Source organism: Ostrinia furnacalis, unplaced genomic scaffold, assembly GCF_004193835.3.
Source record: "Ostrinia furnacalis isolate ACB-3 unplaced genomic scaffold, ASM419383v2 OfSCF0398, whole genome shotgun sequence".
Taxonomy (NCBI): domain Eukaryota; kingdom Metazoa; phylum Arthropoda; class Insecta; order Lepidoptera; family Crambidae; genus Ostrinia; species Ostrinia furnacalis.
The window spans coordinates 392,071-407,958 of record NW_021130637.1 but is presented as its reverse complement, the minus strand read 5'-3'; the positions used below and the strand labels follow the sequence as shown (position 1 = coordinate 407,958).

The 15,888-nt window shown below is 36.5% G+C and overlaps 2 protein-coding genes across 7 annotated transcripts in view; one reads left to right on the top strand and one right to left on the bottom strand.

The window, feature by feature from the left end:
• ash1 (histone-lysine N-methyltransferase ash1) overlaps positions 1 to 11,486 on the bottom strand; it is a 63,245-nt gene extending 51,759 nt beyond the window's left edge. Inside the window, exons 1-4 of one of the 6 annotated variants that reach the window (XM_028319299.1) lie at positions 11,078 to 11,486; positions 10,584 to 10,668; positions 10,182 to 10,249; positions 9,183 to 9,767 (exon numbers count right to left, since the gene is read on the bottom strand). In XM_028319299.1, coding sequence (XP_028175100.1) covers positions 9,183 to 9,767; positions 10,182 to 10,247 — 651 coding nt within the window. In that variant the 5' untranslated portion in view covers positions 10,248 to 10,249; positions 10,584 to 10,668; positions 11,078 to 11,486. The other 5 variants (XM_028319291.1, XM_028319308.1, XM_028319278.1 and 2 more) reach the window with 5 other exon arrangements.
• A 1,940-nt stretch (positions 11,487 to 13,426) lies between these two features.
• On the top strand, positions 13,427 to 14,495 carry Dtwd2 (DTW domain containing 2). The gene is made up of 2 exons (XM_028319324.1): positions 13,427 to 13,635; positions 13,780 to 14,495. Exons 1-2 carry the CDS (start codon positions 13,553 to 13,555, stop codon positions 14,456 to 14,458), a joined length of 762 nt encoding a protein of 253 aa, XP_028175125.1. The 5' UTR covers positions 13,427 to 13,552; the 3' UTR covers positions 14,459 to 14,495.
• Positions 14,496 to 15,888: the final 1,393 nt, after the last annotated feature.

Below are 15,888 nucleotides of genomic sequence, written 5' to 3'. Positions count from 1 at the left end.
CTGGTGCTTAGGCGGACGGTTGCACTACTCCTGGTGTGCCAGCGGTCAACGCCCCCTTTTACGAGTCATTATTACAATATCTACATTATGTAACTAACCTTTGGAGCGGGCAGGGTGACTTGTGGCACGACTGTCTGAGCCGACGTCTGCGCTGGCGCTTGCACCGCTCCCGGTATGTCAGCGGTCAGCGCCGCCGCCGGTAGCGTGAGCGGCTGCGGCGGGCTGCACAGCTGCGGCGCTTGCTTGTTCAGGTTGATGATGTTAATGAGCGCCAGCAGGCCGGAATGAGTGACGGCGATCAGCAGCGGCATGTATGGGAGACTGCTGTTTTCACCTGTGTATCAATATTTTCTACATTATATGGGGACTAGAAAAACTTTCGTGTATTTGTATTTTGTTCTCTTTTAGCGGACTTTCTCTCTCTAGAATACTGGCTTTGTAAATAAGCGCAGATCACCGATTTTCAACCGACTTCAAAAAAAGGAGGAGGTTCTCAATTCGACCCGTATGTTTTTTTTTTCTATGTTTGTTACGCGATAACTCCGCCAATTATGAACCGATTTAAACAAATCTTTTTTCAGCGTATAGGTAATACCTCAAGGGTGGTCCCATTTAAATTTAATAATAAAAAAACAACCCCCAAGGGTGGAAAATTGGGGATGAACTTTTTTATACGCAATATCTCCGCCGATTATAAATCAATTTGAACGATTATTTTTTTGTTGAATAGGTATTATCAAAAGGGTGTTTTCATGCGAATTTGAAGAAAATATTTCACCCCCAAGGGTGGAAAATTGGGGATGAACTTTTTTATACGCAATATTTTTAATTTTCAGTTTTTTTTTGTGTTCACGCATTTGAAGTCGGTTTAATTTTTTTTTTAAGTTATTTTTAGTTGGCCGAATCGGTGTAATGTGCGCACTTCCATGCATCCCCATACTGATCAACTGCCCGACTAAACTATCGGCCGGAGAAAAATCGATGGTGTGCGCCTAGGCTAATTTGTATCAAGAATCGGCCGATAGCAAATCGGTGTAATGTGCGCACTTTCATACATCTCCATACTGATTAACAGCCCGACCCAACTATCGACTAACTAAAAATCGTCTTCGCCACGGAGCAAAAGTCTGCGCCTAGGGTAAAGATGTCTTTTTCTTTTAAGACCAAGTACGTTAATCACAGATTTACAAGTGAGTGTTTGCGTAAGGCTTACGCCGTAAGCCATCAATAAACATAGCTTGGAAAATTTTCTAGCATATTTGATCTCATAAAAGTTGGATCCTATAATAAAAGTCTCGCCTCACTCACCCCATGGTAGTTGGTGGATGGCACAAGTATCAATCCATACTCCTACAGGATAGCTCTCCTCCTTCTTATTCATCAGTGGTAGTTCCGCTCTTGCTTCATCAGACTGTAGGAAAATATTGCAGTTAAAGGTGGTAGATGATTAAACCCTCTTTATTCCTAGTTCGTGCTCTATAATTCACTATTTTATCTATAGTAAACAAATAGAACAACAAAAAGGCAAGGCATAACAGTTATTAAACAAATCTATCAAACCCTAATTGGTCGCATGAAGCCGCAGTAATAATTGGTTTTCTATTTTTTGACTCGCGTGTACTTCATGGAACAGAATTTGATGGTCTAATATATTCAAACTATTAACTTGATAGCGGAACAAGTGGATGTGTTTGCCTGTTCTCTGGGTGAATGCACAAGGACGGCTTTGGGTATTATTAGTTATAAAATGTAAATAGATATTGTATGGTTAGTTTTTAAGTTATTATTAAGCCTACCTAGATTAACTTATGCTATCGCATTAGGTTTTAAGTACCTGTAAAGATAGTGATAATGTGTGTGGAAATAAATAAATAAAATTTTCACGCGTACTGTTAGGCCGANATTATGTCAATTTTAAAATCGGCGTTAGAACAACGTAAAAAAGATATTTTTTTGGTTACAAAACAAAAAAAATTTTGCAATCATTAGAAGCTATGGAATTCAAAAGATTTTTTTGCTATTTCTTGATAAATGTTTAAACTATCTTAATAAATGGTTTGATTTCAGTGAAAGCAATTGGTTATTTAAAATCCAAAAATTAAAATTAAAAAAGGAGGTTTCATTTAATGACTGTGAGACAATATTAGAAGTTCTAAATTTACAAGAAAAATTGAGTATTAAAATGGACGACCTATACTCTGAAATAACGATATTGAATGAAATCTTTGCTAAATTAAAAGACTGTAGTGACTTTACTGACAAAACTACAGGCCAAAAATGGCAGCATATTTTAAAAAATACTGAAAATGACTTACCAAATTTATTTGAAGTAATTTCATTCCTGCTCTCTATTCCCGCCACTTCGGCATTTACAGAAAGGATATATTCGGTTATGAATTCGAAGTGGCGAAAAGAAAGAAACAGAAGTAGTGTATCATTAATAAAAAATGAGCTTTTGATTTAAATTAATTTGAAAATTGAATGTGACAAAGCATATGACACTTTTATTTTATACAAAAAACTGTTACACAGCGCAAGAACTGCAAAAAAAATATAGTTTTTATAAAAATAAATAATTAAAAAATGTATATTTGTCTATTTTTTTGTTTTTCCCATAAAATACTATATTTTTTTAAAATGTACTATATTTTTTTACACCTTATTTTGGAAAATACTATATTTCGCTGATGAAATGTTGGCAACCCTACGCGAGACATTTGAGACGTTAAAATAATATCTTAATTTTGAAGACGTCCTTGAAACGATCAACGACTTCAAATTTATTTATGGTGACCACGATTCGCAACGTCCAAATTTATTTTATACCTATAGAATAGAATAAACGTTGAAACGAATACACCAATTAGAGCATATTAAATTAACCAGTTCAGTCGCAGTGATGTCATCTTAACATACAAATATATTTCAAATTTCGCAAAATACTTTCGTTTCTTTAGATGTAACAGTATCCGCATACGACTTTATTGGGCCTACTTATCCAATAAAAGTATCAAGTAGTGAGAAATTTACCTGATGTGATTGAATGAAACGAGAAAATAGTATATTGGAATGGAAGTTATTATATCAATATCTTATACACTATTATGTATACCTAGGTAACCACCTAGGTGTGTGACATACAAATTATGATTAATTAGCCTTTGCTCCAAGCTCCGCTAGCGTGGATTGAAGTGCGTCGCTTAGAGACTATGGTGCATCATACGGGAACTGCGTATATTCCCAAAGGCTTCATTGGGGTAGGTTGTCATGAAGCTTTTAAGATCTGATATTTAAGCAATACAATTGAAATAACTACTTACTAATAAACAGCTTCTGTGTAATGAAGTAAATTAACGATACAATTTATGATCCATTTTCACCGAATGCTATTTCAAATATTACTCACAAGAATAATATTCTCTAATGCTTAGTTAGTTGCTCTATCTCCGACTCTTTTGGCCTACATAATCGTTTAGTAGAGACTAATTAAATTGTAAAGCAAATATTTGATTTATGTCTAAACTACCGCAACGATAGTATTGATGTAGATGTGAATGCATTCCATACCTAAGCACGCGAAGCGGTCACGCTCGCTCGATCACAATTTCACGGTCAAATAAACCAAGTTTGATCTGTCTATTACGTGGCACTTTATTGCCTCTGCTATTTGATCAAACGAGTTCAACGAACAGGAGCCACAATACTGGATCCGCAAACTGGATATTAAGTTTAAATAGTCAATTATATCGCTATAGTGAAGTGTACTTGTATTTGAACGGCACTTTAAGTGCATAAATGATGTTCTGTCTGTAAGAACTGGGTATCTCTCACCCTTGATGGTAACTAGGTCTTACGCATGAATAATGTTAGCATGTATTACAGGTCGTTAATGTGTGTGAGTCATGGGGTTGTTGTTTGGGCGCACCTGGCAGTCGTGCTGGTCGTGGTAGGAGCTGACGAGCTCGCTGACGTACTCCCAGACCTCGCCGGGCGCGGTCCAGGCCGCGGCGGCGCTCGCAGCGTGCCGCATCATGCCCGCATCCCAGACACCATGCAAACCTCTTGGCGCACCACCAATCCGAAATTCTCACTTCACACTACGTGTAAGCGCACCGGTTACCCGATTAGTTCTCGCCGCTAACGTCCACGCCGTTGACGAGCTATTTATATTGTTTTATCCTCAATCACGCGCAACTGGGTCGCGATCTACATCACACTGCATTAACACTGATTTGCGTGGAAAGAATATTAAATATAATTTTGTAAACGAAACGTTCTCTCCTTGGGATTAAGGTTATATTTGGAATCTTTTGTTTTAGGACAATTTAGATAAAACGCGATTGTAATCAAGAAACGTTTATGTCACTTGTACGTGTTTTATTTTGGCTGGGAAATTACGTACTTTTGTGGAAAATCCAGTATAATTTATGGAAAAATAACATTCCAAAATTTTATATTCACAGTATTTTGCCCGCGATCTGGTTTACGCGTTTAACTTATTTAAAAAAAAACTATTGCATATTTTCTAGGTAGGTTTAGCGAATATAGGACATGCACACTTAGGGAAAGTTAAGCTTTCTAATAGATAAATAACTTTCTGAGTACAAACAGCACAGATCGGCTAACTGTGGTACAAAATTATGATTATAGAGATACATTTTATCATTTAATTGTAAGATTTGTTTGTTTTAATAGTTTTATTATCTACAATGGACAAATAAAGCCATTCAATTGAAATATGTATCACAATTTGCACGCCATAATGATAACTATGCTATTTGACAATTGAATTCCAGAAAGCCGATTTGGATCCTACCACACAAAACTATCAGATGATTTTCATTGATATCAAACATTAAAATAAGTACATTCACGGTCCGCAGATCATAAATGCAGCGGAATGAGCAATTTGCAGCGATGCGCGCAATCACGGAACAAATCCATCGGCGTCGCGCGACCGCAAGTGATAAGATGCGACCTTGGGCAGAGCTAAACGTTTGATAAGGGAAATTCGGCGGCAACCGCGCCGCCCGGCCCGCCCGGCCGACGCCGCTACGCTCTTGTATGCTTATCACACGCCGTGTTTGTTTTGCATGAAATTAATGTCATACTCCAAATTATAATGCGGTGACATGATTAACTGTACTCGATTAGATTTTCAAAGAGAGTTTAATTAACGTTATTGATTCATTAAATTCGTTCAACATATGGTTAGTAAGACGCGAATGACTTAAAAATAATTAAAAATAACCAATCCAAAGGAGGAGAACATGGACAACACTTGACGTAAACACAGCACTACACCACAAACGATTATCACTCAGTGTATCATAAACACAATGAATCAAGTCAATCGGCCGCGGAAGACATCGTGTTGTACGCGGACCGCATACGCAGCAAGAGGGACGCGCGCGCGCCTCACCGCGAGCCAGCTAATGACCGCGAGGCGCATATTCGCGATCCCCACTCTGCCACCGTACGCGCTATCAAACCAGTTTACGTGAAAAATTTTAATTCCTCGGCGCGGGTGACGACCGGTCGCGCTTTCCTCGCGCGGCGCGGCCTCCCCCGGCGCTAGGAAAAAGCGCAGCGCCCTCGGGGGCGCGCCGGAAGTGCACGGCCGGCACGCGATCCAAGCGCACCCACCGCCTTAATTAAATGCTGCACCACCTACCACTTTACACTATCACAACAAACATTCATTATTACGGTGCCGCGACGCATTTCTTTTCCTCGCATTAATTAAATGACATGCTCTGGTCGAATGTACCAGATGTTCAATTAACAGCGATGCTCGCGTTAATTTCTTACGAGTTTCGCTGCTGAATTTATTCAATGACGAATCCTTGTGACATTGAATCCAAAATAAAAAACAAGTCCCAAATATCAAGAATATAGAGAAAGAGTCGATAGACTCGGAAGAAATAAATTGAGCATACAGAGACAGACATAAGTGTATCATATTAATAGAGTAGGTACAAAACCTACTAAGAAGTTCAAGAACAATCCGTGAATGATCTCATTTTCGTATGAACATACTGATTAATGTGTTTGCTACAAAAATAGCAAACTGAGGCATGTGCTCTGCGTCTACTTCGACGCAAGTAATCCCCTCTAACACGCCTTTTACAATTTTAAACAGGAAAATGTAGGTTCAACTTTAACTTAAGAACTGCGTAAGTTATCGTAGTAAGTACTAAAAATTTACCCGCTAAGCTAGTTTAAACGGAAATAATACATAACTGTTCATATTCATAAACAGGTTCTTTAAAAACGTGTAGTACTGATTTTTAAAATTAGGGCTAAATGATCGTGGAAATGACGCGTTTTCGCCTCCCTTTTTGGTGTATGATTTTTAAACACGTGTGTCTTCTTACCGCATTCCTATTGGCCAGTATCAACCCATGGTCTATTGAAGTAATGGACAGACAATGTTACTACGAATTAAGATTGTAGTTCTTAGTACCAGTGGCGTAAAGTCGGGCGATTGCATAATTTAAAATACAATAAGCAGTTCACATTTCACATGATAAATGCACCCTCATTGAAGCAGTAAATTATAGGGTAATAATCCTCAACAAAATGATAACTTCTTATTCAATTGAAAGGGTGTGTGGTTGACAGGAATAATGGCACCCTTGGAAAATAAACTGGATTAGTTGCTTGGACAAAGAATGCTTGGCTAATAAGTTAAGACACCTATTCATATTCAAAACACGTTTTGTTGATGTTGGTAAAATTCGTGGGGATAGTTTGCAGAAAGTTACCTTTGCTGAAAGTGCACATAAATTAAAAGCATTAAATTGTAATATGCTGTTGTTAAAAATAAATAATATTATGATTACATATTATTTTGGGACTAGACCAAGTGTATTATACAGACAAGAGTATTTTTAACTATTTCCTTAGATGACGTTTAGTTAAGCCCTTTTCATTTGCGTTATGCATTCAAATTACAGTTTTTTTGCAGAATCCCAGCTTCAACTTCAGACTCCAGGCTCCATGGCGTAGCTACCGCCGTATCAATGATACGGGGCCCCTTAAGTACAGGGGCCCCCAGGGCCGAATTAGACACATTTTCGGATTAGACAGTAGGCAACTGCCTAAGAAAGTTCTATAATTTTTCAATGTTTTTTTTTTAGAAAAGTTTATACCTTTTTTCGCAGAACTTTTTAAATCACAATTTTATCCTACTTCCTACTCATATTATAAATGCGAAAGATTGGATGTCTAGGTGTCATGATGTCTGGATGTTTGTTACTCTTTCACGCAAAAACTACTGAACGGATTTTGTTGAAACTATACAGTATTATTATTTATAACCCTGATTAACATGTAGGCTATAATTTATGACGATACTAGCTTTCCGCCCGCGGCTTCGCCCGCGTGGAATTTTGTCTGTCACAGAAAAACTTTATCGCGCGCGTCCCTGTTTCAAAAACCGGGATAAAAACTATCCTATGTTCTTTCCCGGGACTCAAACTATCTCTATGCCAAATTTCATCAAAATCGGTTGCGAGGTTTAAGCGGGAAAGCGTAACAGACAGACAGACAGACAGACAGACAGACAGACAGACAGACAGACAGACAGACAGAGTTACTTTCGCATTTATAATATTAGTTGGGATTAGTTGGGATGTGACAAATAAATTTCAATAAATAAATAAGACGTGTCTAAAAAGCGCCATCTATCGTCATTGGTTAAAATCTACAGCGCTGGACAAACAACTGTTGTTCGACGTTCGTAAAAATATTCATGCAGGGGAAGCCGTGAAACGCCATCTATCAACATGATATATCAAACAACAGCTTTTACGAACTAAGGGGTAAAACGAGGTCCACGCGTACGAAGTCGCGGGCGGCCGCTAGTTATGTATAAGAACCGACGGCATCATCTTCCTTACGCAGAAAATCATTAGGCACACACTTATTTGGCATACATTCAAAACTAATAATATTGTAAGGCAGAATCGTGTTTTGGCACATTTAAAAAGCATGCAGCAGGCAGTTTCTGTCACGGCTCCGGCGGTCCCACGCGAGCTTATCGTCGCAGATGGTTTTCGCTCACCACCGCAGCTTCGGCTTGCCTCCGCCTACGCAGCCTCGAATTACACTCTTGGGGTGGGGCAGACAAGACTACGAGGAGTCGGTTTTACAGCTATTCGTTTCACTGACTATTGTAACATAATTCTACTGAACATTTAACAATATTTATGCCCTATAAATATTTGGTTCAAAAATGAATTTCAGCGTGCGCGGAAAAAGTTTCTGCCAGATAAAGGGGAGCCGAACTAAAGACCTTTTTAGATTGATCTCCGCGATTGATACAAAGTACGCTACGCCACTGTACAGCTCTTTTGTGTAGTAAGATAATTAGATAATACCAAAAGCAGATCTCCTAGCAAAAGTGTAGAACATCAGTAGGATTATGATTTCCTATTCTCCAGTGGGACATTCTGGGGTGACATTGAGGCGACAATAGCCAATGGTGATGGTGTCGGCCGATCGATTCCGGACTTGGTCGGTAGTACGAACCCACTCATAAAATATCACTAGAAGACCGAACTAGTTCATTTGACTGATTTTATAGTTCGTAGCGATCCATTTAGTGTCCGAGTAAGAACAGTGAATGAGCCTTAGTCCAGTCTACTCGTATCTATTTGTTCAATCATCAGCATGCATCTCTGTGCCGACTCTGTGCTGGGTGGGGACCCAACAGTGATACCTAGTTACCTATATTTTACAAAAACTTTTGGGCTGAGAACTCACAAAGAGGTTTTCACTCAAGCCCATGTTTTATTTCCAAATCATAAGACCGAAGTTCTGTTACGCCCGCAAACTGATCGCAGTATGCGCTTTCGCAACCCTAAGAGCTTGGTAAAACGCGTCGTGAAACTGACTTAAAATTTTTACATGTACTGCATTCTAGAGAAGCTGCGGGTCCGCAACCAGTGCGACTGGTGGCGCCTCCATGGCGACCTAATAAGGGTCCTGACCTGAGAGCAGATTTCACCATTAAAGGTTAAAAACAATCCATTGTCACGACAAATTTACAGCTCAGAAACTATACATTTACAGCTAAAAAACTAAATTGGTAAAATCCACTCTGGAGTCCTGGAAACTGGACTTTTCATTATTAAGGGTATTCGATTATATCTAGAAAATTTAATTAATACACCTACCTTAGTTCGGGGTCTTCCTCTGGGTCTTTTCAAGGTCGATTCGTGAGTGGTGTCATCACTTTTAGTCTTTTTCACAATAGTACTATTAGTCTTTGCAGCACTATTTTTCTCCTTGATGTTTGCTTTAGATGCATTGTCTCTGCTTTCACCTGTCCTTTTGTCTTCATCACTGTCACTCTTGTTAGAGTTATTCTTTGTGCTTTTTCCAGATGTTTTTTGTGGTGATCCTTTTGGAATCAGCAATTTTGATACAGTTTTTAATGGCAAGTCATCTTCACTTGATGAATCTGATGAACATTTACTACATGATTCAGAGCTTGTTGATGTTTCTGATAACTGTGACTTGCCTTTTTTCTTCACTGTGGGGCGGTCCTTACCAGCTTTAGATGTTTTTAGCGTACTGTCAGGTTTCTTTTTGACAGCTGTGCCCTTTTTTGGATTGACCTTTCTTGGTGGAATAGCAGCAATTTTGAGCTTCAGGCCTGTGTCACAGGAAGTGACTGAAAAATGGGGTTTGTGTGCGGTGCCTTGTTTAGCACCAGAACATTCCCAGTCACTTCCAGATGATTCGCTACTGCTGCTATGCTGTAAATGATAGAAAAAATAATTAGTAACATAATATTCTTCTCAAGATCAAATTTTAATTATCTCAACAAAATGTACTTTAATATCCAATAATTACAAAAAAAAATAAAAATCTGGATACTAGCATTAATTTGTTACCTACGCAATAAACCACATTATTTTAGAAAACTTATTTACTGTCAGAATTTTTAAGCTAAGTAGGTATTGTTTGATTTTAGTCAGTAGGTAAATAGCAACTAGCTTTTTAAACCAATAAACAAAATTGTAGTTTTAGGACACACAAACACAACTGACAGCAGAAAATGATAACAATTTTATTATAATGCAAGGTATTAGTTGATAAGAACCAGGAAGTAGTTACATCAAAAAGTAATTATGTAAATTGTCTCTCTAAATATTATTATCTAAACCAACCTCAGAATCACTGTTAGAGTCAGAGTCACCACTTGAATCTTGTGTCTTTGGCAACTCAGTGCCCATTGCTGAAACAAACCAATAATAATATTAATATCAAGATGATAGTGTACGTATTAGGTTAGTAAATTCTAGTTAATTGATATCCTAAATCAGTAGACCTTGTATAATCTAAGCATCTATTACCAATCTATTACTTTGTAAATAAGTCTAATAAGGTGTCTCTTCTAGTTTACTATGATGTTGTTGGAGGTATTTTCAGACATCATGTTTGTTTTTATGATAATTAATAGAAAATAATAGTTGATGACATAAGAGTATAAAATAGAATACCATGAATAGGTACATCAAACGAAACACATTTGTTCTCATGTTATGTATGAATCTAATGATGTTACTCACTTCAAGGTTGGTCAAGATGTTCCCAAGTACAACAGTTTACGGTGCTTCATTTCAGACGTAAATGGATCTCCAATGTGATATTAGTCTGAAAATAAGATTATTTACTACGTTATTTTGTGTAAAATGCTTTAGCAAACGAAGATACAGTAGTAATTACATGAACAAAATACTACCTAATTCGAGAATGACAGATCTGACGACACTTGCAAGACCAGTTTCGAACCACCACAAGCGCGATAGTTAAATATATCGATGAATTTTCATGCTAACTACAAAATAACTACCCAATTATGGGAAATTATAATCGTTTAGGTTACCTCGATCTGTTTTGAAGCTTTGGCTTGAGATTGTTTGTTAGCAAGCGTAACGGTTAAAGGACATTGGCGCCAAATAAGTGCATACGTTTACATTCACAGATTGATTTGGAGACACTGAACGACTCTGCCAGTTATATATAACCAAACATGCACCATATACATAAATAATTCACTAACCAGCTAGAAAATTTACACTGCATCGCAAAGATACGTAGAAAATTATATCACCAAACACTTGGCCTCCATGTTTACAAATTATTCGTCGTGTAAAAATTGTCAGGAATACACACACATACTCATATTACACATACTTTGTTGATAAAGAGAAAGTCAGAGAATTTTGCAACTTATTCTTTTTCTCATATGAAATTTGCTAGTATGTGAAAGAGACACCTAATGATTCATAAATATAAACGCTTGTAAGTTTGTATGTGCGAGTCGGCACGCAAAATGGCGTCGATCATACCATCAACCGCAAGATAGATTTTAGACAGCATGCTACGTGATTTGGGTTTACAAATTCATTATAAACTAAGTGCATTTCACTCAATTCATTTTAAACTATGTACATTTTGTATTTTTCTTATTTACTAAATAAAAACAAATGAATTAAAAATAATAGTGCTGCCATCTATACAACGATAAAGCGAGTTTTTACTTCAACCATCCAAAGATTACGTTAACTAACAACGATAGAGATATTTTATGTCGTGTCGTGTCGTGTAAGTATTTGTATATTTATTTTTTTGATTTGTATTAATTTAATCTTATAGCCTGACCAGGAACATAAAAACTCTCGCCATGTTGCGGAAAACTAATGGTACTAATTTCTTTTAATGGCAACAATAACTGAAAACTTCATTGTCATGTCACCTTGCATGTCAGTCTATTGCTGTCAAAGTGTAAACAAACTTTATTTTAAATGTGCGCAATTGTTTTTGTGAATTAAATTGCTAAAATCTTTTTATAGTCGTGAAAGAAAAGTGGTTTACAATGTGTTAAAGTATTTGTCGAAGAGAAATACTAAGGGTTCGGACAATATTTTCATTGAATAATGTTTCCGACAAAGGTTGTCAAATTGACTGACATGTTTATCGCATAGTACAGTCCACTATGAAAATTAGCTGTGGTTTGTTTCAACTACCTATTTTAAATTTTTTTGTCACTTTCTAAGTGTTGAATTTTATGGAATTGGGAAAGAAGTACCGAGTTTGAAGCGTTCATGAGCAAACATTGCAGTTGAATATTCAAGTTCTGAATTTGATTATTGATGAATAATAAAATAAATCCTACTAGCTCGATTGATGGTTTCATTTAATTTATTTAAACCAGGTTACCTATAATAATATTTTTTCGTTAATTTATGAAAATATCAAATTAGCCCGTAATCCTGAATCCTGATCATAAAGTTAGCCTATTAACACAGAATACATAATAGTAGCAACAGAAATTGCACTCCTTTGTGTAGGATCAGATGCCGACATTTTAACGGTAATAATAATAATGCAAAATATCCAACGCACATGGTGCATTCGAAATCGCACCTTACACTACGCTCACAAGACCGCAATTTTTTTGTGTTCAGAATTGATCTACCTCACAGCTCAAGCGTCAGGGTTGAATAAGCAAATTAAAATAAATAAAAACTTAATTTTAAGAAGCATTTATTGTATTTACGATTGGTTAACTTTAATCTAGTGGTTTTTTTATAATCGTACCATATCTAAAGTACCTATTAATAAACTTCAGTGATGCGATAATTCGAAATTGGACACACAGTTTTAAAAGGTGTAGTATCAGAAAATAGACACGGTGAAGTAAAGTTAATGTTTTTATTAGCTAAATAATTTTTTTGCTACAGTTTTTTGTCATAAGTATTTCAAAATTATTTAAAGTGTAGTTTTTTTTAATTATTTAAATTACTACAGTTAATTATTATTCTTAAATGTTACGATTTTCCATTAAAGAAGAATAACAGTGCTGTTGGAACAATAAACCTTGATTGCGACGATAATCGACCGAGCGTGTACATAGAAATACGCGTGTGCTCACAGGCGCGTCACGGCGGCGCGTGGCGGCCTTGACTGATTTGCAACTTGAAGTTGTCGCGCGCTGTAGGTAATTATCTCGGCCGGCATAGGCGAGTGACGCGCCTCTATGCCAGGGTTGTTATGTTCCTGGTCAGGCTATACCATAATTATTCAAATGTACTACTTCGTATTTCTATGCATTAACCGTCTGGTTTCTTATAAGACAACACAAGCAAAGATTTGTATGTTTTGGCACGCTGCAGCGCTGCCTGACGTTTACGTACATTTAGGTACTGTACTTGTACCTACTACTATTGACTAACTGACTTGACTGTGTGTTGTGAATCATATTTAAATCAGTGTGCATTTTTCATCAAGCCATTTCATTGTCAACATCTTCATCGTGTTATGTTATCTCAGACCATATAAAAATTCTTATGACAGCTGACTTATGCTGTCATTCCTGTCAGCCTGTCTGTCAGTCAGCCAGCATCTATTACTTTTCTCTATGGCCAGCATTAAAAAAAACACTTTGTAAGTGAAGTAGAGTAGCACGATCTAAATGAAATTAAAGTTTAAAAAATTCAGATAACATAGTTATTTTTGTGTACATAAGTAAGTAATGGATGAGTTTGCGGTATGGGAAGATTTATCTAAGATACCAGCTGACCCACCGGTAATGCGTAACCTGTGCAATAAATGCAAGTGAGTATTAATCTAGTTTTGGCTTGTTTTAAATGTTATACTAAAATTTAATTCATCTATGAGCCTTATAACATTTAATTATTAGAAATCTATACTTGCTACATAATTTTAATGCCACAACCTATGAACTAAATGACTTTTCAGACGTCCTTCAGTAGTGTGTTGGTGTTCTGCATTGCCCCCACAGAGATTAAACCCTCGGAGCACTGTCATCCTGTTGCAGCATCCAGCAGAAGAAAAGCGATGCCTGCGCACTGCACCTATGCTACAGTTGGGATTAGCTGAAAACAAGTGCCTTATATTCAAAGGAAAAAAATTCCCACAACCTAAACACGAAAACTTAGAAAATATTTTATCTCAACCTAATACAATTCTTTTATACCCAAGTAAAACAGCTATAGATATAAGAGAGTTAGTAAAAAATAAAAGTGTTGAATCATATAACTTGGTGTTACTGGATGGGACATGGCCACAGGCAAAAGCAATTTATGCTTCCAGCTCTATTCTTCATAATATAAAACAAGTTAAACTTATAACTAGTGGCATAAGCAGTTATATAATAAGGACACAACCGACTGAGGGATGTTTGAGTACCCTTGAAACAGCGGCAGAAGCTCTGTCACAGCTAGAAGACAATCCTCTTTACAAGGAACAATTGATTGAGCCATTACATATGTTGTGTAGATACCAACTTGAAAATGGAGCTGTTACACATCAATCAAAGGAATTTTTGTTAAAAACACAAATGTATCCCAAATTAATTGGTAAACGGCTATCTAGATTGCTAAGGTCAACAAACGAAAATGTTCTAAACCCCATTTAATTTTAATAATGTTGAATAAAATATTACAAAAGATATTTTATTTTATTTTACCTACCTAGTTGAAATAAATAAAAATATTTTTAATTTTATCTTATATTTTATAAGGTTAAGGCTTTATTAATCTAAGCCTTAGATTCTAAGGCAAGGAACTACATAGAATAAAAAATATTATAGTTTAGTGGTGCTTTGGACACCCTGTATATAGCCATATACAGATTGTCCCAGAATGGGCTTATTCCACTATTCCCCGTTATACAGGGTGTCCCAAAAACAATGGATAACCCTGTAACCATCGATAGGCCTCGCCATGGTCTCCCTAACGTCCAATTTTGACCCCAGTAAAAATATCACCGTTTTCAAGATTTTTAATTTTTTGTGCATTTTTAGAAAATTGCCACCTGCGATTACTTTTTCTCATGCCATTTCTACAAATGAGGATACTTTTCAATCTAGTTTTTTCCTTATCACAAGGGATAGTTGGGCTATCTAAAGAAAAGATTAAAGTTCAACAAACTTGTTTAAAAGTATGAAAATGTTAAGAAATTGCAGAAAAGAAGGAAAAATTAATTCATTGTCTTGCACTTTTGATCAGCCATCGTGTAAAATAAATGTAGGTAGACCATCATGTCCATTACCTTAAAAACTTCCTTGGTTAATTGAGATCCTAAAAAGGTATCAGAAGCCTATGTATTCTGTATTATTTTTATGTTATGGCTACTTGAATAGCAACTAGTATGAAAACTGCAAAAATGAGTTTTTCTCGTAATAGTTAAACTAGGACTGCATACACTGGCATTAAATACAAATGGACAATTTTTAGCGTAGGAATTTAAATAAAGCAACATTTATCATCATCATCATTTCAGCCACAGGACGTCCACGCTGAACATAGGCATGTACCTACCCCAATGATTTTCATAATGACCGCATGGTAGTGGCCTGCATCCAGCACCTTCCTGCTTATCTTTATGAGGTCGTCAGTCCACTTTGTAGGTGGACGTCCTACGATGCGCTTTTCGCTACGTAGCCTTCACTTGAACCAGAATACATAGAATACATTTAATACAGAATACATAGGTTTGTGATACCATTTTAGAATCTCAATTAACCAAGGAAGTTTTTAAGGTAATGGGCACGATGGTCTTCCTACATTTTAAAAGTGCAAGACAATGAATTATTTTTTCCTTCTTCTCTGCAATTTCTTAACATTTTCATACTTTTAAACAAGTTTGTTGAACTTTAATCTTTTCTTTTGATAGCCCAACTATCCCTTGTGATAAAGAAAAAAACTAGATTGAAAAGTATCCTCATTTTTGTAGATATGGCAGGAGAAAAAGTAATCGTAGGTGACAATTTTCTAAAAATACACAAAAACTTAATCTAAATCTTGAAAACGGTGATATTTTTACTGGGGTCAAAATTGGACGTTA